This window comes from Salarias fasciatus, chromosome 17 (genome assembly GCF_902148845.1).
Source record: "Salarias fasciatus chromosome 17, fSalaFa1.1, whole genome shotgun sequence".
NCBI classification, from domain to species: Eukaryota; Metazoa; Chordata; class Actinopteri; order Blenniiformes; family Blenniidae; genus Salarias; species Salarias fasciatus.
Genome location: NC_043761.1, coordinates 10,832,229 through 10,860,021, shown reverse-complemented (window position 1 = coordinate 10,860,021; position 27,793 = coordinate 10,832,229). Strand labels below are relative to the sequence as shown.

The following is a 27,793-nucleotide window of genomic DNA, read 5'->3' as shown; positions in this document are numbered from 1 at the left end:
GCAGCAGCCGGGAGGTCAGTGCTCTTCATTAAATGCATGAGAGGAACTGAAATGACTGAAATACAAAATCAGTGGAGTTTATACTGTGAAAACAGCAGGATCTGGCACGGCTGATATAACTACAACTAAAGAAAACAGCACTGGAATCATGTAGACTTCCTGGATGGATGGATGGTGATTTAAATATACATAGTGCAAAATGCAATAAACTGCAAAAAAAAAAAAAAAAAATCATTTAGCAGTTGAATTGATATGGAATATCTTTGAAAGATATTTTGTCTTCAGGTTCTCTGGCAGTATTATTCAAAGATATTCCATATCAGCATTATTCTCTTTTCTCACCTTAACATCATGGCTGGGATCTTCGTTCGGGTCTCAGTCATGTGTTGTGTTGTGCGTTCTACTCTTAAGAAATTTGTCTTTTTCTTTGAAATATTTACAATCTGCTTGGCAGGTTGGGGGCCCGGATTCAAGCCTCTTGCCGTCCGCTTTTGACCCACAGGCCTTATGTTTGACACCTGTATTACACCGCAGAGAAAACAGCTATGTAAGCGGTGTGAATAAACCTCGCGTGTCTGATATTTTGATTAATTGAATCCTTCCTCCTCTTGGTTTGTTTTGTTGTCATGTAAGAATGATCGATGCTGCTCGGAGTCGCTCACAATTTTTCCCAAAGCTGGGAAAAAAAAAAACAAAAAACAATGGGTTAATCACAGTAATTCTACTCCTCTTCAGTTTATTCTCTCGTCATCGCTCCCCCTTGGCTCTACAGTCACGTCTGACTCAACCTCCTGGACTAATTAGCAGTTCTACTCAGCAGCGGCGCGATGCGTTCGGACGGGCTCGACCCGAGACGACAATCAGTGACCAGGAGTCTGAAAGACGGGAGGAAAGAATAAACCAGTAATGATTGGACAAATATCGGATTATTTTCTCAGAATAAGAAAGAAGATTAAGCATCTTATTAAACGCTGCACTCGGAGACTCATTCAAACCAGACTGATTGATCGTCAGTTCTTTTCACGTCTTGATGGACTGTTGCTTCTGTTTACTTAACCGATTGGTTCTGACCACAATATGAATTCTAATAGTTGTCAAACGGGCTGTCAGCTGCGAACCGACCTGACTTCTGGACGCGACTGATGGTCCCGGTCGCGTCGGGGAGGCAAGAGATTCCACCTGTGAAGAGAAACCTTACCGAGGAATTTCCTTACAATAATAAACCCACTTTCAATCATTTAATAAAAGCTTGGATACAGGACCATCTGTACAGCATGTGTTACATTGTTTTCATGGGAAATCCTTATTGTAATCCAACTGCAGGACTGAATAACACCCCCCCCCCCCACTGAAAAAAAAATTCATACATGACATTCAACATTCACTACAGTTTGGATCGGATCATAACAACAGTGTGCTGGTTTACGGGCCGACGGACCAAAGGATACACTCTTCCTCCTCGTCTCTCACTATAGTTGCCAGAAAACCTTAAAAAATATAGAAATTTCAATATCTCAAATATTTATATAAATAGAATTTGATTAAATATCTGGGCAATATGACAATGTGCAAAAAAAACAAAAAACAAAAGAAGAAGAAAAATGGAACGAGGAGGCTTTGGAAAACAAAACAAAAAAGAAAAAAACTGTTAATACCTCCATAAAATTTAACAGCAAAGACAAATATACAACAGCTCTGAAACTCAGCATGTGTGAGATTTGTAAAGTTTAGCTGCAATAACGTGTAACTTTCCACTTTTACAACTATAAACAGAGAGTCGGGGGGAATTCTCCCAAAAAATAAAACATTGTTGGGTTACAATCTTTGATCTGGAGATACATGTAAAGGGGATGAAATGAGGAAAACCATCGCTGGAGAGCAACGCTGGGCTTCTGAGCTCTTCTAGGAGGCGAGAGGCTTCAACTGCGACGGAGAAATTTGTTAATTTTGCGCTCAAAAGGCCGGTCGGCTACACACAGCGTGAATCCACAGTCAAACAGAGACCGCCGGGCGGGCTTCACACACTCCTCATGAAAGATGTGTCTTCACAGAAGCGCAAATAAAGCCGATTATGTACAATTAATTCACCGATTGTGACTCACTGCTGCCACCCAATGCACAGAAGCGGCATTACTTCAATTTCCATACCGACCTTTAAACTTCCCGATCAGTCGGTAATGTGGTTGATTTGCATTCAATGGACAGTTTGAAGGCCTCAAAAGCCACAAAGGAATGACGGCGCTGCACTGAAATACTTAAAGAAGTGGAGAAGAAATGGTACCTAGCTCGAGGGAGGGCGCTGAAAAGTAAGTAAATTCACTTTGACCCAGTTGCGGCTCGACATGAACGCGGCGAGCCGAGCCCGATCGGCCTTGGAAGATAGAGACAGTTAAAAAATATAGCTATCGTTTTCAAACGTTTGGAAGAAGTATGAAAAGGGTGGAACCACAGGCAATCGGGAATGTGGGGCCCTTGATATGAAAATACAAACCGGGGGCCTGGTTTCACAAAAACACACCTCTGTCCTTCAGCAGATACACAGCGACGGCCGGTGTGTTTGAATTAGCATATAAATACTGGCGACTTGCTGACCTATTATCCTGACAAAGACATTATCTCAACAAAGACAGGGCCGAGGGGAGGAGCGACTACGTGTGATAAGTCGCGTCACGATGGGGATTCCGCTCCGCTCCCAGGTTTTTGAGCAGCACTGTGTGTGTGTGTGTGTGTGTGTGTGTGTGTGTGTGGGGGTCAATAACGTGGCACGTTTTGAAATGACTGTTAAAAGAAGGGCGTTTCTTCAGAGAAATAAAAAGACAGGGTCGCTGGGGGAAGTGCAGAAGCAACGCCATCAGATAAAAGTGTGTGACCGGTTTCCCAAGGAAAGGGCTGGAGTCAATCCCAGTTTTAATTTATACTTTCAAGAGATTTTAGTGTTTGTGGGAGATGATTCCGTGCAGCCTCGACCACCATTGACCCACATATCGTTTACACAAGAATACATTGTGCTGGATTGGGACCCCAGAAAGTCCCTAAAATGTGAATAACTGCATCAGTTAAGACTTAATACACACAAGAGCGTCATATATATATGGTGTAAAACAGGGGTCTGCAACCTTTATGACCAAAAGAGGCATTTTAGTGACTTTCTGTCCGGTCAAGCTGTTCTGGAGCCATAAAGCACATTTAACCAAGTGACATTCTTGGTTTTGATGCTCAAAAAAGCTATCTTATGATGCATTCATGAAGTTTTAACTACAGTTCAGAGTAGCGAAATTTTATTAAATCTATTTTTGTACCTGATTTTAACAGTTTTGCTCCTCTTTTCAAACTTTTTTTTGGACAGTTTTGAAATTTTACCTCTTTTTAAACAGTTTTGTATGTTTTTTTCCAGCCACAGTTCATTTTCTTACGTTAGAAATTGTACACATTTCAGGTTTTTTAACCCCATTTCTTGGGGTTTTGTTATTTTTACAATTGCCACATGCGGCTCCGGAGCCGCAGGTTGCAGACCCCCGGTGTAAAAGTTGGAAATGTTGGTTCACTTCTGCGACTGCTCTTGGAAGTTTTGAGAAACCAGGCCGCTGCCAAAACACAGACAAAGTCTAAATCCTCCCCTCCGTCGCCTCAGATTTACTAAAAGGGGACAATTATTAATAAATATAAAAATAATAACAGATATGTACACGATTTCAACAATAAGAACTATAATAATACTTTTCAACATTTCTCCAAAATGCCATAGAAATATTCTGTTTGCTGAAAAAGTCTCCGTAACTCAAACCTCAAGGGTCGGTTAGATAAACATCATTCAAGAGTGATAAATTATTGTACAAAAGAAAAAAAAAAGAAAAAAAGTCATCCAACACTGTGGTCATAATTCCATTCGGGATGCAAACGTCCAGGAGTTTTGTGTTTCCCGCCTTCCTGCAGTGACGCGGTGCCGTTGGCAACGCAGACCTCCTCTTCTTTCCTCGTGTGAGCAGGTCCCTGTGCGGCGCTCCTGGAGACGGCGCTGGAGTCGGCGGCAGGGCGGTAAGTGCACTTCGAACACAGGCATGCCGGGTCGGACGCGGTGAACAGAGGAAACTGACTGAGTTCTTCAGGACACGGAGAAAGAGAGAAAGAAAAAAAAAAGGAGGACGCTGGATAAAACCCAACCAGACCTGCTGTTCGCTCTCCTGGCTTTGTGCGAGAGGAAAGACTAGAATAAAGAGGAGAAGGGGGCAAAGAGGAGGCGGCGCCGCTGGAGTCCGAGTCCTACAGTAGTCGTGTCGTAGGTCTTTCAACCATCAACCTTCCCAAAAGAATCGCAGATTTTACTCCAGGCGGGCTGACTGGAAGTACGCTCTACTGGTGGTGACGTGAACAGCGTCTGGAAAACTGGAGGCAAAATTCCCTTTTCAGAGGACAGGGTCTTTAAAATGTTGTTTGGTGAAGACCCCCACCTCCCCACCCCCATCGCCGCCGCCGCCGCCGCCAGGCAGCGCAGCTTTCCAACCACATGATCCACGACGAAGGACAGGAAGTCACTGCCGGACGACTTGAGGGGGCGCCGTCCGCTGCCATCGGTGAGGAGGGTGGCGGGGTCAAAGGTCACAAGCGGTGGTGTCCTGCGCAGCTGCCCGACGTCCCGGTTGTGAAACTGCTTTCTGTCAGTGATGCAACTTGGCCTGCGGAGAGAAAACAAGAGGTTTATTCACCCGTCCTCACTTCCTGCCCAAACTCACACTTCACTGACACTAAACGTCACGCACTGCTGAGGCGGTTTGAAAAGCTTCTATTTCTTTGAAAAATACAAGTTGAAACAGTGCATTGACAAATAATTGGATTTCCCCTCTGAGGCACGAACATGACTGAAAAGTTCCCACTAGGATCCTGATCCTGTGATCTATAACCCCACTGAAGCACCTTTTAGTGAAAACAGCTCAGTTTGAATTCACCGTTATTGATGCTCCTGTTCCAGGACGTACCTGTCTGGAAGACTCGGGGCCTGAAGCCAGGATGCTGTCGCTCCCTTTGCCGAAGAGGCTGTCCAGACCGTCTGGCCGGCTCAGCTTGCTGGCTTTGCCTCTGTAGGAGCTGGGACTCCTCCTCTTCCTCCCCTCCGCCCCTCCCCCGTACGCTAAGGGCCCCGTGGGGGGCGCCATGGGCTGGTGGGGGGCCGAGGCCGGCTCTCTGCTGGGTGAGTAGGGGACGCTGGAGGCAGCGTGTTCGCGGCTAGAGGGAAGCAAAAGAGGAGAAAAGTAACTGAGACGCTGTTTCCACTGCAACATGTCAGAAAACTTTTCCATAAAGTACAGGTTGGACATCGATAAATGAATTTCACTGCATTCTTGTTGCGTGATGTTGAAAGAAGATGTATTGCATGTTATTTTGCAGACACTTGTCAAAGGGTCAGTGCTGAGAATCATGGGAGGAAGGACAGTCCGTGTAAAACTTGTGTCAAATCAGACATGCAGTCACATGATCCGCTACGGCAGGACGGGTGATTATCATACCGAAGACAACACGGCGAGTTTCGAGTTGAGAGTATTTAATGAGAAACGCTCCTTTGTTTTTGCAACATAAACAGTTGTGTTTGTTAAATCCCACCTGTTCTGGGAGTTGTGGCTCTGCGAGCCCTCGGGTTTGGACAGCCAGTCGTCCGAGCCGCTCCACAGTCCTCCGTCCCCTCGGCCCAGTCCCTTCTTCCTGGCCGGGGAGGCGGCGCTGCCCCCCGAGCCTTGTAACGCCGGATGAAAGCTGCTGCCGTTCCTCTTGTGATTCTCCACGGTGGGAAAGAAGGGAGAAGACGAGTAGAAAGAGTTCTTTCTCTTCTTAGATGCCACCGCAGGGTCCTCCGTGTCTTTGGATGGCCGGCTGGCTCGGTGAGCGCCGTTCCGGGCTCTCCCCGGCGCGTGGGGCTGCGGGGAGTCTCTGATGTTGAAAACGACGGCTGTTGCCGCCGACTGAGGGAACGTGGCGGTGTAGGAGAGCGTGTTGGAGGCGGAGGTGGGCAAAGGAGCATGCTGGGAAGTAATGGAGGAGGTACCGGAGGGTGAGGAGGAGGAGGAGGAGGAGGAGGAGGAGGAGAGGAGGCTCTCGGCTGCCAGAGGCACCTTCCTGAAAAACAGAGAGGAGGAACTTTCAAGTGAATAAAGGCAACAGCTGAGTCTGTCCAGGGATGAGTTATTTAATATGCTCAACTTCACTGAAAGTCTTTGAAATGGTCTCTTTGGATTTTCCTGTTTACACTCTGCATGGATCAGTCGTACGACTACACTGTTTAACTGACAACAGGAGTAAAAAACATTTCCACTGAACTGATTCTTTTTCCTTTTTCCTTAAATTAAATATGAAAACCTGCTCAGACTGGCATTAAATCCGATTTGGCTTATTCTTATCTTAGTTCGATCATAACTGGCTCCTGATAAGATCCACAATAAATTTCACACAATTCCTTGTGGCCTTTGGAGATAAGAGACGCGTTATTGATTTCATGAAAGCTGCTTTGATTGAGAAAGAGGTTAAAAATAAAAGGAAAACAAATGTGGGATTGAAGGTGTTGCGGGATTCACCTCCACATTTGTGCGTTGAGGTGTTTCTCCACCATATTCTGAAGCGCCAGCCTCATGCGGTCCCACCGCCGGTCAAACACGTAGTGGCCCCGTCCCATGAGCCGGCTGCTGAAGACGCAAACCTGGAGGGAGGGAAAGAAGGAAGAAAAAACAAAGATAAAAAAAAATAAATAAATAAATACAGAGATGGCAGGATAAGAGGGCACTGAGATTTGGTAGATTACCATTTGCCCCGTTCATAAAGTAGAGTAATTCAAGCGTTTACCCCCGAAGGCTGTGGGTGACGAGTGGAGTAGTGGAAAGCAGGTGCGCCGGCGTCTTCCGGAGACTCTGCCTCTCCCTCGTCGCTGGAGAGCCGCCCGCCGTCTCCCGCTGTCGTCACCCAGCCGTGGGGGGACGGCTCCGCGCTGGAGACCAGGGCGGGAGCGGCGGCTGGGAGCAGGGGAGCGGAGGTGGACGCAGCGGAGCCGCCGGGAACCCTGCAGAGGGCAGATTAGAGAGAGAAAGGACGGATTAGACGGAGCAACAAGGTGGGTGAACGGATGAAGAATAGCTGAGGGTGAAATGAAGACAAGGGGCGGGAGGGACATGAACGTAAAACAGAGAAACAGACTGCAGGATGAAGGAAAAGAATCCCAGGATGATATGCTTCCTGCCCTCACTCAGCAGTTATTGTGGAGGTAAATAAACGCCTCAGTGCTGAAATAAATACTCAAACAGACTCATTCACTAAATAAAAACAGGAAATGAGCTTCTCATTAAACTTTCACAGGGCCGGGCTTTACAGGCGGCCCTCTTTTCTAACAACCTGTGTTTACAGCACCCCCTGGTGGACAAAACACAAAATGACAGGAAGAGGCACTGAGTTAAAAAAAAAACAAAAAAATTAAATGTCTGAAGTGAGAATAACCTTCTTGTGAACTGCAAGTAAAAGTAAATCATTTCTGAATAAATACTGTTTTTTATAAAAAAACAAAAACAAATAAATTATGAATTTTACATAAAAACACCAGTTTTCCTAATCAGCACAGGTTGAATAAAAAATGCAAAACTTCGAATAAATAATTTATGCCAATGTAAATATGAGTGTAAAAATCATATATTTATAAAGCCATATAAGCTGGTCCATACTTTGCCATTGAGAGCAGCGTTTGACTCTGACATGTTGAATCGAACCATCATCGGGATCAGAATCAAACTCCCAGCGACTGTAAACTACCTTGGTATGTGTGCGTTGGCCAGCCGGAGCTTGAGCGTGGACAGGAGTCGCCCGTTGGGGCAGTGAGATTTGCCGGGGCTTGCGGCCTCCGCCGGCGGGACGCTCTGTCCGGAGCCCTCCTTTCCCCCCTGCGCTCCGTCCTTCTCCTTCGCTCCCTCCTTCTCCTTGGCGCGCCCCTTGTGTTCGGCCAGGAGGATGTCGAACTGTTTCCTCCGGCCGGGGACGGCTCGGCGATGGGTTAAGGAGTGAGTCTGGAAGTAAAAAAAAAAAAAAAACATCGAGTGAGTTTAATGGACGCGAGGACAAGTTGGGATTTTCCCAGACAGATTTTGTTAATGAAAATATTGATCCTTGAAGGATAGAGTGGCGTGCAAACACACTCCCGACGGGCCTGAGAGTCGCGTTGTGCTCGAGCTGTCGGCGCGGCTTCCAGGCGGTTTCCACAAATCGCTGCCCGGCGCTGCCGCGCACGTCACACCACACTAACGCCGGTAAACATCACCTGCGCCTGGGCAAGCTTGTATACCCTTCTAGGTACTTTGGAAGGTAACCACGCGTCAAACATTTGGTTTTCCAATAGTTATTTGCACAGTCTGTTAGAGAGGCCGTTGAATTACTGGCTTAAAGAGGTGGAACGGCCGGCGTGTGGAGAGAAAACATTCTCCCTGCGCTCTTTCAAAGGAAACACTGAGGGCCGGGGCCCCTTCAAAACACCTGGAGGGGTCGTAAATTACACTCCCAACATTCCCATCAGCTGAGGGGGAAACATGACAGATGACCAATTTGAAAGGTGAAGCAAAGACAAGGGCAACGTCAGCGCTTTGTCTTCATGTTCATCTGCCCTTATTTCGGGAGGTGAAAGAGTTCTCCGAGGCCGGCGCGTGACGGCTGAGTGGAAACGATGTCCAGCTCCTCACGTCAAAGTGACAAAAAACAGAATTTAAAAAATCTGGACAATACTGCTTTTTCACTCCTCAACTATTTACATAATAAGACCACTGTACGACTGACTACTCCTGTAGAAAACATATGACTTAGTGGAAAAAAATTCAACAGCTTGCCTGGGTTTTTGTCTGTTAATATTAAGAATATATCTGTTTAAAGGGACTACCATCACAGGAGCCTCAAGTTTTAAACCACATCTTTTGGAATCAGCGCTGTGTGCTTGATGACTCAGTCATTTGACATTGCGCCACGAGAAGAGCAAACGACGGAATCCAAAGTGAGAATAATCAGGTTTCTGACAAATGTTCAGGAAAAAAAAAAAAAAAAGTAAATGAAGAATCAGTTTGCAGACTTAAGAGGAAAACAGGAAATTTCTCAAAGGTGATTGTAAAATGTGGTTGAAAACATCTTTCTGTCAAAATCACACCTTTTTGATGTGGCTTATTTCTTCTAAATTTCCTCTCCCTGCTCCGCCTTCGAGGTTAAGCCATGAGATGAGCGTGTTAGAAAATATTAAAAGCAAACTCCTCCCTTTCATCTAAGCGTGTTGCAAATCCATAAACCATCACTAGCACCAAACAAAACACAGGATTCTGCTACATCTTTACTTAATACCTAGTTTGAAGTGATTAGCGAAGCTCAGCCGAGGTAATTAAAGGGCAGTAAAATAGACTATTACTGCTAAAAGATGTTGTAGCCTCATCCAAACTCTATAATTACCTCATCAAGGGAAATGTGGGGCCTGCGATGCTTCGGCGCTGCTAACCAGCATCAGCGGAGCATTGAGACATGGGAGACGGGCAGACGGAGGCAGATCGGATCATAGCTGTGGCTTTAGTCCTTCAGCACTGATCTGAGAGCGTTCTTCAGCATCATTACTCTCTTGAACAAAGCCGGAGAGAGGCTCGTGTGTGTGCGTGTTTGTCGGCGTTACCTTGCAGGTGAGGGACCGCGTGCAGGGCCGTTTGGTCTCCGGGTCCTGCACTCCACAGTGCTTGTTGGGATCAAACACTCTCCCTGTAAGACATGACAGGCAGACACACACACACACACACACACACACACACACACATTAGACTGAAAGACCATCATCGGGTAATTCCTGCCTCCCTCTCTTCAAGTATCAATCACATTTGATGGGAGTGGGAGCGCGGCGGCACCGTGAGTGAATTAATTTGCCCCTTTCGAGACAGCCGTTCACTCATAATTGTCGGCTCACAGATTCCATATTCAGCTGATTATTCGGTATTGGTGAGTTTGGAGCTCCGAGGGACATTATCAGACATGCTTCCTGGATCAAAAACCTAAACCGAGCACATCTTCCACGCCGTGACAAATCATTTGTGTCAGGATACACAGGCGGCCGTGACTGACGGCGCTCCAGCACTAATGAAGGGACAAACGCTGATGATGAAATGTGGCCCCAAAACTTTAACTGTTCTGCCAATTCGGAGCAATACGCTAAGTCACGATACGCCACAATCTGCTCAACAGGATGAGACAAGTACAAGAAAACACCAGAAAGGCAACGAGTTATTCAAACTCGTTACGATCAACATTTTAACCTCATCAATTAAACGTCTGTAATTTTAACTCTTTTGTGACTAAGATGTATTGATTTATTTAGATTTCATGGATGGACACGAGGGATAAGTGTGTTCAGTGTGTTTAAGACCTCCTTGGTCGGAGTTGCGTTCACACATCAATCCAGCTTCAATCAAACTGCGGCCAAGTTCGATTTGATTAGAAGAACATGGAGACCCGGGGTCTCTACGACAGAGAGCGATTAACCTCTTCGCGTTCTGAATTCACTTACCTCCACGTCAGATAAGCAGTACGAAGAAGATGGTTATCAAGTGGGTGATTTAACCCAAGCTTTCTAATCTACCTCTGTGGCCCTTCACAGGAGCAAAGTGTTTGCTGATACGACCAAACGGATTAGAAGGATTTCACACAGGCAAAAATCTTAATAGCTGCAAAAGCTCCCAAAAATACAGAAATTTAGTTTAAAGGCCCAAATACTGAACCCAGGAACGAGATCTTCTTTGTTGGTGTGAGCTAATTAAGGATCTCCACTGGAATAAAATCCCATTTTTTTCATACATACAGCAAGAATAACATTGTCAGTTTTGTTGCACTTTCAAGTAGTTTTACATCACCGGAGCAACAATAAATGTCACATCTAATTGCAGTAATGGAGGCCATTAGATTAGTACAATGTCACCGCGGGAAAAATGTTCCGTTCCCCGCTCACAAAGACAGGAAAACAAACCTTTGTCCCTGCAGATGAACTGGCTGGCCAGCAGCCGCGGGTCAGCAGGTTACCTTAAAGCAGCGGTACTGTCAGAGGGCTGTAATCTTGTGCTGGCCTTTCCTATAATCCCTGTAATCTTTCTCTGTTTGCAGTGTGAGGCGGCAGCTCCAGCGAGTGCTTACAGAGCAACAAACACACTTAAGCATTTAGGGAAGAAAAAAAAAAAAACAAAAAAAACACAAGCTTAGTTCCCGTATCACACGGAGAAATAAACAAAACAAATCAGAGAGAGTGACAGAGAGCAGGAGGGAAAGCAAAATGAGGAAGAAATGAAACCACAGAGAAATCGGAAGGAGAAGATGAGCGAGAGGAGCTTGTAAAAAGAGAAAATTAGGACAGAGCATGAGTGTGTGAGAGAGAGAGACGAGGAGGTCGAGGTGGGACGTGGAGAACGCGAGGAGAAAAAGAAGAAGAAGAAGAAAAAAAAAAAGAGTAGAGACCCAGGAGGAGGGGAAAATCTCTCAAGAAGAAGACAAGCAGCTTTTTGGCAGTGGGAGCTGGTGAATTAAAGGGTGTAAATCAAAAGCTCTGTGACGCACAGCAGAAACCGAACGAGAGGAGAAAGACGGAGACAAGCTGGACTGGCAGGAGCATCCCTCCAAGGAATCGCCACGAAGAATTTTCACTTTATCAATACAAATTTAACATTTGCATGTTCTTCTCAAGCATGCGTCCTTGCTTGAAGCATGAATAACTGGTCACTGTGTATCAGTGTAAACACAAATAAATGTGAATATTAGAGTGAGATTTATGGGAGATATCAAAATAAAGTAATCACGATAAAGAACAAGAAGTGTGAGAACAAGAGAGGTGAAAAAGCCAATAAAAACAGTGAGTTTCTCTTTTCTTTCTCGTGCTAGTAGCCAAACATTCAGACTGGAATTGCTCCAAAAAATAGAAGAAATAGAGCATGAGATTGTGAAGGTGATTTCAAATATGGACCAAAGCAGCAATTCTGATGTGAAGGTTGGGAAACAGAAAAGGAAGATTTTTTTTTTTCCCCCCCAGAGGAGAAATATGAGGAGTTTCCAGCTCAGAACTCATAAAAATCAGTTTTCTGAGCTTTTCATGGCAATAAATTCAAATTCTGAATAAATAAGAAACACGATAAAAGTCACAGCCGTGCAGCGAGGCGTGCAGTAAAAAGTGTTTCTTGAAACTAACCTGAGAGTCTTTTGTGCGGCTTGGAGGAAGTTTTCGTCCCGTTCTGGTGCTTTTTCTCCAACGGCGACGGCGACGTCAGGGCCGGCGGAGCGACCGATCGGTGAGAAGGCGAGGGCGACGAGGAGGCTTTCCGGTCCAGCGGGGATGGGGACGGCGTGGACGAGCCCCGCCTGTCCAGTGGCGAGCGCGCCGGGCTGGGCCGCTTATCCAGGGAGGATGGAGGCGTGGCGGAGCGCGGCGTGGACGGCCCGCCGGTTGAGCGGCCGTTTGTGAGCTTCTCGCCGGAACGCTGGGAGGCGGCGGGAGTGACGGATGAGGACTTGTGGAAGGAAGGCGAGGAGGAGGAGGAGGAGGAGGAGGAGGAACCGAGGCGCACGTGCGAGGATGAATCGCCTCGACTCAGACAGGGCATCTTCTCCAGGCTCACGACTGGCAGCGATACACTGTTTCAAAGCAAGCAGAGAGAGAAAGTTACAGTTTTGGCTTCCGAACGCCGTCCAAATAAATTCTTAGAGAGCTGTAAAAGCAGCATGAAGTTTTTCTTTTTTCTTTTTTCACATTCTCAGGGGGTGACGGCACAAATGAAATGACTTGAAAAGAAGAGGTGCACGCACCACGTCTTGTTCCGAGCCCCCTTCGGTGGATACACGGCGAGCGGTGCCTTGCTGAAGCGGGAGTGGGGGTAGTCCTTTGGGACCCTGAATGCCAGCGTGTCCCCCGGACTGGGGGCCACCGCGGGGGCCACGGCGGGGGCTTTGGGCTTCATGGGTACCAGCGGGCCCTTGGAAGGGACGGGGGAGCTGTGTCGCTTTTCTGGAAGGGGTAAAGACAAAAAAAAAACGAGGCAAAAGATCTCATTTTATGTTGAAAACTAACAGAAAAGTTTAGATGTGATGATCATGCATTGGTACTGGATTACATTTCAGTTCTGGGTATATTTCACATGTGTTTTGCATTTACTGAGTCAAGTCTTCAGTGTTATTTACACCAATTTGTTTTCACTACCCTGCTCTCAGGATCAGATGTAACACGGCAGACAGCAAATCTGTGCCAGAAGTTCTGCACATGGAAGTATTTGCAAATCGATTCAATGCACTTTTCTCTAAGCTGCAACACGTCTGACACCATCTGAAGTGTCCCTGCGTGAGAAAAACCACCAAACTGTTACTCCGCCTGAACGGGAGCCAACGATTAAAAATACCTTTTTTGACCCAGATCTGCTCAGAATGCACAAATGGAGGAGATGCTAAAGACACAGAAGGGAGCAAATCACAATGGAGGGGTGCGCAGGAGAGGACAGGAGAGGAGCTCACACTTACGGTTTTTGCTATGCATGTCTGTGGGAGCAGGGTGGGAGGGGGGTGTAGGGGTGTGTGGTCCAGGACTGTCTCACTCTGTCTCACAGGGAAACTATACCCCAGCTACCTAAATGAAAACAGAGGCGTGAACACGTTGTAAACACCAAAAATAAATAAAGAAATTATATCAGGAAAAAAAAAAACACACAGCACAACAGGTTTTTGTTTTCGTGTAGTTCTTAACAGAGTACTGTAATTAGATGGAATAAATATTCTGTTCACACCTGAAAACAAAAGGATGTAGCTCTTTAGGCTCATCTGCTCGCCAAGCTGCTTCCGAGGTAAATAATCAACATCTGCTACGTCGAGCAAGACTCAGCTGAAAGATACGCTGGTGAAAAGCAGCTGCGAATTTTGGGAAGGAGATTGTTCATTGTGCCTCGCTTGCATGTCTTTGACAGCAGATGAGAATCAAAACTGGAAGCACACCGTCGCAGGCAAAACAGATTCCAATCTCACAAATCATTATACATTTTGAACAAATGAGCGCGGACTTTCTGCAGAAAACACACGCATTCGCCAAGAAACTGAAGCACACATGTAAACCTCTGCACCAATATGGAAAGGAAGTCCTGCTCGCAGCCACAATTGCATCGAGTCACATCAAATATTTAAGACAAGAATCCACAACAAGCAGCCTTTTTTCAAGCCAGACACACTGTGACATGCATACATCAAGCAAATACAAGTAGATTTAAACAAACATTTAGAAAGTATGCACCAAAAAAAAATCTATTTGTCCTGGGAGCTTCTCGCAGTTTAATTTTAATCCGACTGATGGGCTTATAGGCTGCATGCTTATGATGTTTACAGTACACCAACGCCGTGCTGTACCGAGTAAGCAGCGCTGTGCGTGTGCGTGCAAATCCTGGGAGTGTGTCAGGATGCTGGTCAATCCTTTAATGAGTGTAGTAATAGTTCACCAGCCACACAGTAGCGTAACAGAGCTGAGCCAACACAGTGACAGACCACCTGTGATGGCCACAGCGCTTACTGTACATGCATGTGTGACTGGCCTGGATTATGTCCAATCAGCGTGCACAGGTGTGAAAGCACACACACACGACCAGCAGCATATTGCAAGAGAATGCATGTTTATGTTAAAGACAAAGAGCTGCAAGCACTCAATGTGTGTGTGTGTGTGTGTATGTGTGTGTGTGTGTGTGTGTGTGCACAGCTGACTGTGCATGAATATGTGTGCAGCAGTATGTGCATGTGACTAATTTATGAGAGCAGATAATTTGCACACGTGACCGTGTTTGCGGCAGGTGTGTAAATACGCGAGTGGAAGCAACAAGCAGGCAGGCAGCTGCAGGGACAGCGCCGCGATCAAAGTCCGGAGCCACATTCACAGGTATGTGCGCTTCGGCCGTGCAGATTTCACACATCTCACGTCCTCACAGGCGACGCACATCAACATGCCTGAAACTGAACTCCTGGAAAGAATTGAAATTATTTATTTTCTCCTCAGTAAAGAATAAAATAAGATATAAATCTAAAGAAAGAAGATATGATGCGGTTCCTTGACTAAGCCACGCTTCTACTTTTCAGTTTGAATTTGCTTTGCTCTCAAGCTCTATGTGGCAGATTTCATTTTAATTTATTTTATTTGGACCGGTGCTCATGTTTAACTCCGCAAATCAGAGAAACCTAAGAAGCTGCTTATTCCAAGATAAGTAATTACAGCAGGGATGGATGACTTTCACGACTGTGAGGGTCACAAATTTTTATCTTCTTGTCCAAATGGCTAACATGTGACCCAGCACATTTTCTTTTTATGAGATATATGAAAAATGTGGCTTGTAATTTACTGGACAGAATTAAATGCACATCTGTAATTTATGTTTATTTAATTGATATGCATGCATATGAGATTTTTCACTCCAAAATAGATTAGTTTCAGATTTTTTTTTCTATATCTTAACAATAGATGAGTCAGTATTTTACCTCAAGAAAGAAAAAAAAGTTACAAACACAATGACAGGGTACAATACAGAGCTTTTCCGATTTTCAGTGAGTTTGGTGGCATGCAGTGAAGGCTAAGAAAGTTCTTCTTCTCTCCAAGAATAGATCGAAATATATTCCATTCAGTAGTAAAACTTATTGAGGGGGTAAGAGGCGGGTTGGGAAATCACGGTACTGATCTACAATACATGGACGGCTGCCCAGGCAAGGTCACTAAGCCTCTCGACCACAAGGGCAGCAGCCTCCCTTCCACAATCCGCTGCCTCGCTGCCTGCCTGCCTGCCTGCCTGCCTGTTGTTATGGCAATGCTGAGAGCCCAGCAGGCTGCCGATTGGCCCGTGACTCATCCTGTGGGGCGGAGCTAACGGCTGATGAGGAAGCAGAAGCGCTCGCAGCTCAGCTGGATCTGTTTACATTGACAGAGGAGCAGGGGAGGGAAAATATATTAATGTGAAAAACGCTCTGAAGAATCTGCGTGGCGGGGTCAGCCGGGGTCGAGTCAGACGGAACCTCACGGCTTGGTGTGCTGAATGGCGTATTGAAACCCTCGGCTGGTGGTTTGCATAATGGGAAGCCAAATAAAGACAGGCTGTTTAATTACTCAAAATACCCCATTGAAGGGTCTCAGGGGGGCTTTTGAGGATGGATTGGATTAGTGGCCACAATACCATTTTTTAAATCTGGTTTTACACTTTTTAGTGATGTTTATAAATAAAAAAAAAAGTGACATTTACAGAAAACGTCACTTACATAAATAACACTAGGAAAATATTAATTCAAATGCAAATATCAAGTTGTGTTAGTAACAACCTTTTCACACAATAACATATTTCAGCTATTATACACTTTTACAATCACTGACATGTCTGGACTGCTGCTGTAGTCTGGTCCCAATAAAAGTAATTACAAGTATGAAGGTATAAAGTTTCTATTGGCAGCTGTTCATTGCAACTTGGCTAGTTTTTACACTCATTCAATCACAACCTGGATTCAAACCCAAGTTCCCACAATCCCAAGTCAAGATTTGACCTGATACAATAAATAAATGAAACATTATAAAGGGCTGTTGATGTTTAAATAATGTGTATCATCTGCACAAATACTATCATGGACTGAAGGGAATAGTGGAAGCTGAATAATACGGCCTCTTTTGAATAAAAGAGGTAAGAAATATCTCATTTTGGCACCGAGACAAAACAAACACAATGTGGTAGTTAATGTACTTTGCTTTTTAAACGCAGCAAAAACAGAGCAAACAAAAAAAGAGAGCCAAAAAAACCAACTTCTACTGTCAAATCACAGCTGCTTTTTAAAAAGCCTCTGCTCACGGGTGGCATGTACCCAGGCTGCAACAACAATAAAACACAACAGTGAGGCAAGTGTCACCAGCGGTAAATGAAACTAAACAGAACTCCTGCGGTGAAGAAAGGAGCGAGCAAACTGACGACCAAATACAGAAACAATACGCAACAGAGGTGGATTTCCTGTGCTCATTTTCTACCTTGTATTATTTTGTTTTGGCCTTTTTTTTTTTCTCTCTCTCTTTTTTTTTTTTTTTTTTGGTGCCGAGCAGCAACACTGATCTTTAAAATTTCATGTCTGGGTCATATTCCAGTATGAGCTCAGAATATGCTGCAGGCCAATTAAAATGGACCACAGGCCGTAGTTTGGGCACCTCTGGGAAGCGACCAGCTGCACAACAGCCCATGATGATCAGGCGTACTTGGAATAACAACAATCCTACGCACAGGATCAACGAGCCGTCCAGACACTTGTTACTTGTTACTAGGCACAACTTTTTGATCGACGTCGGAAGACGAGAACTGGAGGGAAGACACTGAGTTATCCGAACACACTGGAGAGCTGATTTATTCAAAAACACTGCTTCAAAAAGCATAACTTAGACACATAAAAATCAACAGTGACTCCGTCATCCCTCAGTTTTTGATGGGATTCATGACGCAAAATGCTCTCTGAAGTCAGTTTTTTCTCATTTTAATTCTTTTTTTCAAAAACTGCCGTAATAAAAACAATGCTTCATCATGGTGAAAATGTCACGTAAACATTATGACCAGCAGATAATACGGTTCGAGCTTCACTCAAACGCATTAGAAAACTATTTCTCAGCACATTTTCTCTTTATAAGCTCACTGGAGCGAGCATGGTGCAAACACTGCCAGCGTGAGGGATTTAGTTGATATCCCACTGGGCCACTTATGCTAAGAATATACACTGTTGCTTTACTCCAAGGAGATTTAAATAAATAAATCCACTAAATGGAGCAATTCTCTGACATATAAAATATAGCATATCCTATTTAGAACCGAGGACGCGGCGTCAGGCGTTACGTTAGAGACCGCACTCTTCTTCACGCGGCAGAAATGAGCAGCAAACTGGGCATATATAACGAGGAGCCACTGACCCCCGGGGCTGCTAACCTCCTCTTCCTCCTCCTCCTCCTCCTCTTCCTCTGTGAGTATGTGCATGCGTGCGTTTCTGGATATGTAAAGCCTCAGTGCTGTTTTCATGCACAGGTCAAGCATGAAAGCTAATCCCAGGATGGATACACACAAAAACAAACACAAGGCCAGGGCACTGAATAGCAAATGCTACTCTGGGTCCCAACTTTAAAAGCGGGATCCCTCGCAGGGAACAATGTGGCGATACTTCAGTGACATGATGGGAATGCGCAACAATGGAAGGAAATGCATAAAACATTATGAGCGTATCTTGACAGAGCGAGTTCCTAGAGGCGATCCACTCGCAGCAGAGGTCACTCCCAGGATTTTTTTCAAGCTGTGACACGCAGCAGTTACGCACGCTGTACGTGCTTCAAATCGAAGAAAGTCACATATCAATCAGCTACAGTAAGCAGGCCTTGTGGCTTCGAGGTCGCCGCAACAGCAAGATTACTTCGAGCTAAAGAAAGAAAAAAAAAAAAAAACCTGTGAAATCCAAGATGATTGTTTTAAAAGAGCCGACTTTTCAAATACTCAGCATGTGACTTGACCTGCTGCTCTGCTGCAGTTCCTGACTGTTATCATATCTTAGCCTGAGGGTCACTTTCTTTTTCACGGGGAAGCTCTCAGGAGATTCCCTGTCCCGACTGTGTGCTTATGTGTGTGTGTGCAGGAGTTTGCTTTAGACCTGTTGTCACCCGGCTGTGTGCGTGTCAGCAAGCACAAACGCTGCCAACAAGAGGTAGGAGGGGGGGGGTGGGCCTGCAGGGGGCAGGAGCGGGGACAAAACAACAGAGGCTGCCAGCAGTCTTAAGAGAGTGTGTTTCTCACAATACCACTGACCTCCTTCTGCTACGAAAACGAAAGTGAATATGTGCGTGCACCTCCGGTGGCTCGTCCACACACAGGGAGAGGCACTTGTGCGCGCGCGCGCGTGTGTGTGTGTGTGTGTTCATTAAGCGTGACCGTGCGTCTTCCCCCGCCCGGCTCGGGCAGACGGCTCGGGCTGGTGCCGACAGAAGGAAGCGGAGCGGCTCGCGGGCAAGATGCGAGCGCGCTCAGTTGAGCCAGAACCAAAAACAAACAAGAGGTGGATGGAGAGGCTGCCGGGCCAATGAGAGCCGGGATCAACGCTGCTGTTATTGCAACACTGAACGCTCTGAAAGCAGATGGCCAACTTCCTAAAAACTTCCAGAACTTACATCTTAAATTATCCTCAAATCGGTGTGATCACATGTAAGAATGAATATGTTTTCAGTGAAAAACTAATCAAAATAATGATGAGAATGAAAGCCACTCAAGCTAACCAGCTAGTAAAAGATAAAAGAGTCTTGTAATACCACGTTGTACCACAAGCTGGAGCAGTGAGTCGCTCTGCAGCTCTTCCTTTTCTCCATGCATGAACAGAAAAAACAGCAGCAGCAGACTCAGACACGCGAAAGAACCGAAAAGTCAACGAGTGCTGAAAAAGCTCAGCCTCTGAGAAATGGCTTGATACTGCCACCTCACAAACCAGCGGCATTGCTTCAAATCTCACACATTGTACTCCTGTGGAATCCAGTCACCATAGCAACCATATTTACCTAAATGATAGTAAGCCCATATGTTTAATATAAATATGCGACTTGGAAATACATGTGCATATTAAAATACTTTGCAGTCTCCGGTTTGAATAAACCAATTAAAATCAAGAGTGATGTCTGTAACGGTGCTAAAGTTTATTTTTGTGTTTTTATTCACACACCAGTTGGTCAGATCCTCCTCGGAGCATTTCAGAAGACAACCCGACATCTGTTTTCTATGGTTTAGTTCACGAATGCTCCTAAACGGCCGGGTCCCTGAATGTGGTTTTTGAATAAAAATGCACCTGCACAATGCAACATCTCTAAATTATTTAGCGTTCATCAGCTTTCATCAGGCTGCTGAGCCTTACAGGGCATAACCTTGCTCTGTTTGTGCAGAGGCTAATATGCAGGGGATTATGTTTAAAGGTGTCACACAGGGATAAACAGAAATTATTGTATTGATCTAAATAGCTGTTTGTTTTATTCATAGACTACCCACAGCTGTGTGTGTATGTATCTCGGGGAAGCGTAGGGCTTTACAGAGTTCGCTGTGTATGCGCATGTTGTCTTACCATAGTGTGTGAGGATGCCCTGAGGAGTGACCACACTGCTGCAGACATGGCAGACGACAAGATGAAAATCCTCCAGTGCTGGGAACGGGCTGCAGACGAGCATCTCTAGAAGAAACGTGCAGAGGAGAGAGCACAAATCAGGCCGAGGAGGCATCGGCGTGCGGAGAGAACCATCACGACGGGAAATGAACGCGGCTTTTGGATCGATCCCACATGGCCATTATTGCATGTTTGCAGAATATTATGCAAACATTATGCAAAGTCCTTATATCAGGCCCTACATCCACACAACTGTTTGCATGGGTTCAGGTGAAGCACAACGTGTATTTTTTTTTTTTTTAATTTAGATGCAGCTTTAGGTACAACCACAAACCTTCATAAGATTAACACGTGTTATTTCTTGCCATCACATTCTATAAGATTAAGTTTTTCATTTGCCAGATATCATAGAGAAACATTCAAAGCTCTCTGACTTATGTGATATGGGCAAGTTATGATGGTGTCTCTCAGCTGAATTCAAATGAGCATTTCCAAAAAAAGTTCTCATATTTCCATGGTAAAACGTTCCATCAATTCCGTTCGTACAGGACATTTGCCTTTCCACAATTCTCACTTGTACTTGTGTGCTTGAATCTATTATTACTAATGTATCAGATGATTTTATCCATCCATCTATCTTCTGGGCCACTTAAGTAGCAGCATGGTTTCAATATTAGGATTTAAACTGTGCTTGACATTAAAAAGAACCACTTCTAAAGCTTTTCCAGTCACCTCCATCGCCACTGTGAAAACCAGCGATACAGCACAGATACGTGTGTCTGCCTGTCACTAATCACACAGCGAGAAAGAGGCAGGCGGCTGAGAGACAATCCTCTCAAACGCCCACGAGCTGGTATGTAGTGTGTGAGCTACAACAGAGATACATTATGCCTGGAGTCACAAGACACACCCCACCCACTCAGCGAGAGTTGAAGATTAAATTAAATATTGAGGAAAAACAAATATGTCTATTGGAAAACAGCTATTATCTCTTCTGGCTAAGCTTTGCAAACCTAATCTTCCCGAACCTAAACAAGCCCGGCTGACAGAAACCACAGTGCTTATTAGCATAGGACTTAAGCCAGACTCAGTGAGGGGGTGTATAGATGTGTTTGTGTAAAAACTGGAGAATGTGTGGGTGTCTGACAGTGTGTGTCGTCATGACCTTGCATTGCTGGCGAGTCTGCCGTCATGTGGAAATCAGCGGAGACGGGGCGATGCTCAGCGTCTGTCGGACTGCGAGCGTGCAGACGAACCGCAGGGGGAGAGGCGAGGGGCCACTCAAGGTCACCGTCGGCCATATTACACGCAGCATGTATACAATGTGTGTGTGCTGCTCGACGTGACATTCAGGCCTGTGTGACTAAGAGTGCCGCTGTGTGTTTATAATAAAAGGTCAGCGCTGCTTTATTGCTTTTACTTTAAGTCTTGGAGGCGACGCATGCAGGCAGACACACACACACACACACACACACTGAGGCCCTCATGTTCACTGATAGGAACATTTCACAACTTTAAGAACATCTGAAGCATCTTAATTTAGCACAATAAAACTGGAGAAAAACTAATGTCCATTGGTCTCGTAGTTGGCATCATAACCTGTGTGGAGTTTGCATGTTCTCTCTGTCATGAGTGGATTTTCTTAAAGTACTTTAATTTGTGTTACAAATATATATTGATGTTTTTTGCTTCATAGATAAACTTAATGTCTGTAAAAGTACAGATCAAAAGGTTTGAACATTAATCCAAAGCATGGAATACGATCATGATTTGTAAACAGCTTGAAAAAAAGCTGAAGTATAGATTTTTTTTTTTTTTTGTTGTTCCCTCAGGATTATAAAGTGGCGCGCTCGTCGCTCCAGCATGATAATCCAGATTTAAACACAAACAAGCCGCTCCATTGTAAAACCGACTTTTAAATACGTCGTGGTCGTTGTAAACAGGCTGTGAGAATGAATAACTTTCTAATGGCTGCCGCTAAGCAGAAATGCTGGAAACAGCGCTGGCAGGTTCGAGCTGCCTGGCAAGAGGTTTTCCTTCACACGGTCGAGCAGCATGACAGCACTTTGTGTCTGTCCTGTGATCATTTTCAGAGGACATCAGCAGGTTTTTCTGTTCGGCTGCTATTAACCACGGTCTGGCTGACAGAATGTAAAAAAAAATCATGATGTTATTATTTTTTTTTTTTGGCAAATTCTAAAGCATACAAAAAACATAAGAGGACATTAGCAAGAACACTAAAGGAGGGGAGGCAATTTCCTCAGCGTCTGCCAAGTCAAATGCAAACTAAGAGTGTAATTCTGCTGCCTGAAGTGTGTGCGGTGCGCGCGTGCGTGTGTGTGTGTGTGTGTGTCTGAATCCAACCGCAGCAGCCGGCCAAATGACTGACAAGCCAGAAAATGAACTACAAAAACAATCAGTCACTGGTGAATAAGCATGTTTGGAGCTACTAAAACAATCCATCACTGGGCAGCGATTACATTCAGAGTGAGTGAATCAACCTCTGATTAGAGAATTAGTCTATGTTGACTAATCAGTTCAACAGGAGTAACTACTAGTGTGAACTTAGGTTAAACAATCCCAAAAATAATGATGCGACTGCAGTAAAGGTCTTCATTGAGTAAATCAGTTTGTGGTCCGGTTGCTTTAGGAACAAGCGCACCAAAAATGCCTGAGAGTAAACAGGCTGACTGGTGGTTGGCAAGATCCTTATGTTGTGGAGTCCAGTCTTTTTTTTACTAAAACGCCCCAGACATAAATCAAAGTTCAACCCTCTTCATACAAGTTAGCCCTTTCATCAGCAGCTACGAGGAATGACAAAAGACTGGAGCAAAATGGTGATATAGTTATTGTTTTAAGACTCAAGTTATATAAAAGTTGTATAAGTTTCAAGTATTTTTCAGAAAATATTATCAAGGTGAGCTACACTTGATCATCAGCAACAGCAAGGTCAAAAGAGGCAGTTTTTGCTTCCATGAAAACAAAGATTGAAGCTGATAAGCGCTATTTTCAAACATCTAAACATGTAAATCAATGGCGAGTCTGACTTCCAATGAAACACTGAGCTCCACTTCATGCATCTAACCAGAATGCATGAAGATTTAAATCCGTTAGTACAACGCTGTTATTCAGGTATAGCTGCATTATTCTCCTAGCCAGGACTGGGCAATACAGCCCAAAATTAATATCTCTTTTTTTTTTTTTTTTTTTTTTTTATCAAAATGACAATATACGATGTAAAGTATTACCACAAATGCAATTCTGGGTCAAAGTCACTAATAATCTGCAACACAGACACTTTTATTAACCACCAGTTGCACAAAATAAATATTTGTTATCCAGAAAATGGTGAAATAAAGTGGCATACATTAAAAAAAGAAAAAAAAATGCTTTTTGGGTTTAATCCTGCTATGTCAAACTCATTTCAGTTCAGAGAGAAACTAGATGGGGTCAGAAAAGTGAAATGGCAGCTTAATAATGCACTGAAAGTCACAAATCCAAATGTTTCGGTTCAAACAAACAGAATACGTGCATGAAAATGTAATATCTTCAAAATAACAAAGATTTTGTGCTCAAAAGATCCATTTCTTGCACAGCGAAGGATTTTTATTCATGCACCCCAGTATCTTCAGTCCAAAACATACATTTTAATTAGGTGAATGTATGCGACTGTGCTTGGCCTCTGATGGACCGGGAGCCTGTCCAGGGTGTAATCTTCCTTTACCCACAGTCAGCTGGGATCGGATCAAGCACCATGCGACACCCGAGTTGAATAAAGCAAGAAAGAGGATGGATGAACTAAGATTAAAAAGTAAAAGGTGTACACTGTAATACCACAGGAAAGAAAAGAAAAAAAAGACAGGAAATGTACCGGAAATAACAACTCAAGTGAATTTAAGGCAGATACAGGCCAGTTTGACTTTAAATTCTGAAAGCCTTGATACAGCATCTGAGTAAAGTCTTATACCTCGAGGTGTTCAGGATCATTGGGAAATCGCGGCTTCAACCTATAGTATGCATATGAGGCATTTAGGGGACATCTGTAAATTGCAGCTGCTAAATATAACTCGTGTGACACTCTCTTGGTCTAAACTGCACGAACATCAGTCACATGCCGCGCCACCCACAGACCACAGGCACATTCTCAACCTATGGATAAGACTGACGCGTCACCACCCTGCCGGCGAGGTGGAGGGTTTGATCGGCTAATGTGACTAATTTCCACTCAGTTCTTCTGAACAAAACTATCGGCACTCCATTTGCTTAATGACTAATGTGCAGTCTGACAGACAAAGCCCTATCTCCCACCCGTCATCTGAAAGGTTTCGAACATCACGGGAGATAGCGTGCGTGCTGCAAGCCGAGCAGCTCTGTGCCATCGCCTGCACAATGTGGGATGTTCCCCTGTGTTCGATGTGTGCTGCAGTTCAGAGTATTCACGCTCCTGAATGCATCTGGTGTGAGACAAATTCTCAGGACGCGCTGGCAGAGACGTGGTAATCACGCCACTTTCCAATCAAATGTTTTTACACAGGAGTGAATACACTCACCAACATATGCTAAATTATCAGTTAAAGAGCTGCTTTAACAGCGTGATGATTTAGATAAATACTACAAAGAGGAACATTACAGAGAAGTCTATTCCTGGTGGATGATGACAGTGGCTGTCGGTCTAATCACGCTAAGTTGCTGCTGGTTGTCATCATCTCCTCTGTGTGTATGTGTGAGCGCGAGAAAAGAGACACAGATACCGATCATGACCTGAACAGCACATCAGTTACTGCCAAACCCGGCCTCAGTATCTACAAATAGGAGTGTGAGCCAACAAAGTGTCAAGCGATTAAACATGTGATACACGAATCAATCATGAATCACCCTCTACGCAACAGAAATTTACAAAAAGAAGCGTTTCAGATCTGTGTGGTTGCGAGCGTCTCCGTGCGCGCGTGTGTGTGTGTCTGCGTATCACTCTCAGCAGGCCTCAAGTGTCGTGTTGCCAACAGATCAGCAATTGTGGAAACACCACTTTAGTTTGGCTCTGAGGGAGGAAGATCTGGCATGTGCGTGGGTGGGAGGGGAGCGAGGGGGGGGGTTCGGTATTTGACCACTGAGAGTGAGAAGAGTTTCCCCGGCTGCGTGCGTGCGTCACTGTGCTCCTACAAGGGCGACGGCACGCTCAGTCTTTCAGCGGTGACTGGAGCGCGTTGGTGCGTGCCCCCCCGGGTATTTATATGTGGCGAGGTGTGGAGGAACTCCTCTGGCTCGGTCCCTGAGGGGGAGTTGGGGTATGGAAGCAGTCACTCGCCGCTCAGGGGTAGCCCCAACACCCCATATACACAAACACACACACCTACACTTACATCACACTCACAGTAGTTAATACACACCAATACGGCAAAATTTATCGTCGTGTTTTACTAAATCATTGACATTAACTCAATCTCATCTTTCATCTGGGCATATATGTTTGATTTTGAAAGAAAGGGTAACGATTAGCTGAGCCTCATTTCCAAAGAAGGCAAAAAAGAAATGTCTATGTATTTCTAGAGCATGTAAGTTTTGAAAATTATATTTGCTCAACTGACGTTCTGCTTTTGAACAAATGATCTTAATGAAACTCCGTGAACTTCAGGGAATTGTTGCTTCATTTCTTATTTTGCCTGCCAGCCAAACGGTCACATTTGAGTGAAAAATTATGAATCAAATGAAAATAAGTCTCCTTAATGCATGCAATACAACGGTTTTCTTTTCTTTACTTTTAGAAAGCAGCATCTTTATTCTTTTTTTTTTTTGCAGCATTCATAGTTCATGCTTGTGGGCACACCTCCCGTTATGTGTCATACTGTGAAAAACATGTTTGGAGTTATGTCATTTCATTAAAAACAGAACAGATTTTTAAAAACGCAAAGACAATTTTTTGCCCATAGAATAGACAAGCTTTTTTCTCTTCTGATATTTGAATAATTTTGATAATTTTAACAGTAAACAGAACAGAATCAGGAAGAAATGAACACTGATCTCATATAGATATCACTGTAAGTTTGTGAGGCTGCTCAGCAGTGGTCAGTGATAATATGTATTGGGAGCCTTTCTCTGCAGAGCTGCATGTTGTCTCTCTGATTTTTCATCTCGCAGACTAAAACATATGTTTAAGGTTATTAATCTGTGACACTAGATAGCCTGGAGGTCTATGTGTTTGTCTGTTTACCCTGTGATGGTTGTGAAATTCACATGAGTTCAGTCTAGAACAGAGTGATGTTAAATACATTTTGGTTAATGGACCAAAAACAGCTCAATTTCATCTTGAGTGGGCTGGACCAGTAAAATAGTACCATGATTACCTTTAAATTTAAAGTGAACCAACTAATACATTTTCAACATGGAGGCAATTTTAATTTTAACTTTTAGTGCAAAACATAGTGAAATATTTTGACAACATGGCCTGTATTTTAGTTTGGGTCTCGGTGTTATATTGTGTCCACTACTCTTGGAAAATATATTTTTTTATAAATCTGTTTTCTTAGAAATGTTTACATTTTGCTTGGTGGTTTGGTGGACCGGACAGGAGATACTTCTGGGCTGATTTTGACCCACGAGTCTTATGTTTAACACCTCTGATAAAGAAAATAGAAGGATATCAGTAATTGATGTCACTATTATCTAAATAAATATCCTGATGTGTGATAACTAATCTTGAACCATAGATCTTGCTTTGAGATGTACGTACATATAATGAATCGCTTATTACTGATTAATACTAAGCTCAATCAGACAGACTTCTGGCAAGTTTTCCACACACAGAACTAAATAATGTATGACAAATAGCAGGATATTTGACAAGAAATGGCAGAAATCGTGTGGTTGGTGCCTCCGAGCATGTGTACCAAAACAATAACAAACCATCACCGTCGAGGAACCATTACTATAACTTCCTTTACCTTGTTTGCCGAGCTTCGTGGCCCCGCCGAGGCAGTATGGCTCCCTGTCGCTGATATCCAAAGACGAGTCTGTGTCTGCGTGGACAAAACAGCCGCTTACAAACACGCAGAGACGTCCACAACAAACTTTGGGGCCATGCGTGGAGCTGCTGCTGCTGCTGCCGCCGTCGCCGCCGCCGCTGCTGCTGCTCGTCGGGCTAGCATTAGCTTGCTAGCGGCGGCTTGAAGCGGAGCTGTCAAAGCTAACAAACTTGCAGCTGGACAGTTCCGTCCGCACGCCTCGCACGCGTCCACAACTCCGCGCCGTGACGGCGGGCCGCGCTCACACGCACGTGCACGCCTGTCAGGGCCACGTTACCGAGTAAAATTGCATTCCCCGTAATATTTTCCTGACAGTTACTTTGCTGCGCTCTGACAGTCAGTCAGACGCTGCATGGTGGAGGAGCTTACTCAACTCAATCACAGACAGTTGGACCACGCACTTCCCCACAGTTTGTCCGCAAAAACAACAAACGCTATCGACGTGCGAACTTACTGTCAACAAAACGTAATTTAGCCGCACTGACGAAGGAAGACCAAGGCTCGCAGAGGAAGGTATCCGGACTTGGTATTTGGCGATCCAGTGTCGCCATTGCTCTTCCTTCTTGTTGCTTTGCTGAGCCGTTTTTCCTCTCTCTCTCTCGCTCTCTCTCTCT

At 44.7% G+C, this 27,793-nt stretch overlaps 1 protein-coding gene across 3 annotated transcripts in view; it reads right to left on the bottom strand.

Annotated features, from left to right (window-relative positions):
• The window catches only part of atxn7l1 (ataxin 7-like 1), a 34,381-nt gene extending 6,588 nt beyond the window's left edge, over nucleotides 1-27,793 (bottom strand). The window contains exons 1-13 of one of the 3 annotated variants that reach the window (XR_003933274.1): nucleotides 27,634-27,793; nucleotides 27,099-27,173; nucleotides 20,122-20,226; nucleotides 13,522-13,627; nucleotides 12,817-13,015; nucleotides 12,203-12,645; nucleotides 9,659-9,741; nucleotides 7,780-8,030; nucleotides 6,826-7,039; nucleotides 6,561-6,682; nucleotides 5,596-6,105; nucleotides 4,974-5,220; nucleotides 4,162-4,673 (exon numbers count right to left, since the gene is read on the bottom strand). Coding sequence is in view for 2 of the 3 variants with exons in the window: in XM_030113006.1 (XP_029968866.1) it covers nucleotides 4,656-4,673; nucleotides 4,974-5,220; nucleotides 5,596-6,105; nucleotides 6,561-6,682; nucleotides 6,826-7,039; nucleotides 7,780-8,030; nucleotides 9,659-9,741; nucleotides 12,203-12,645; nucleotides 12,817-13,015; nucleotides 20,122-20,226; nucleotides 27,099-27,173; nucleotides 27,634-27,730 (2,364 nt within the window). In the remaining variant the exon portion in view is untranslated. Of the gene's footprint in view, nucleotides 1-1,224; nucleotides 4,674-4,973; nucleotides 5,221-5,595; nucleotides 6,106-6,560; nucleotides 6,683-6,825; nucleotides 7,040-7,779; nucleotides 8,031-9,658; nucleotides 9,742-12,202; nucleotides 12,646-12,816; nucleotides 13,016-13,521; nucleotides 13,628-20,121; nucleotides 20,227-27,098; nucleotides 27,174-27,633 lie in introns of those variants that run through there. The other 2 variants (XM_030113005.1, XM_030113006.1) reach the window with 2 other exon arrangements.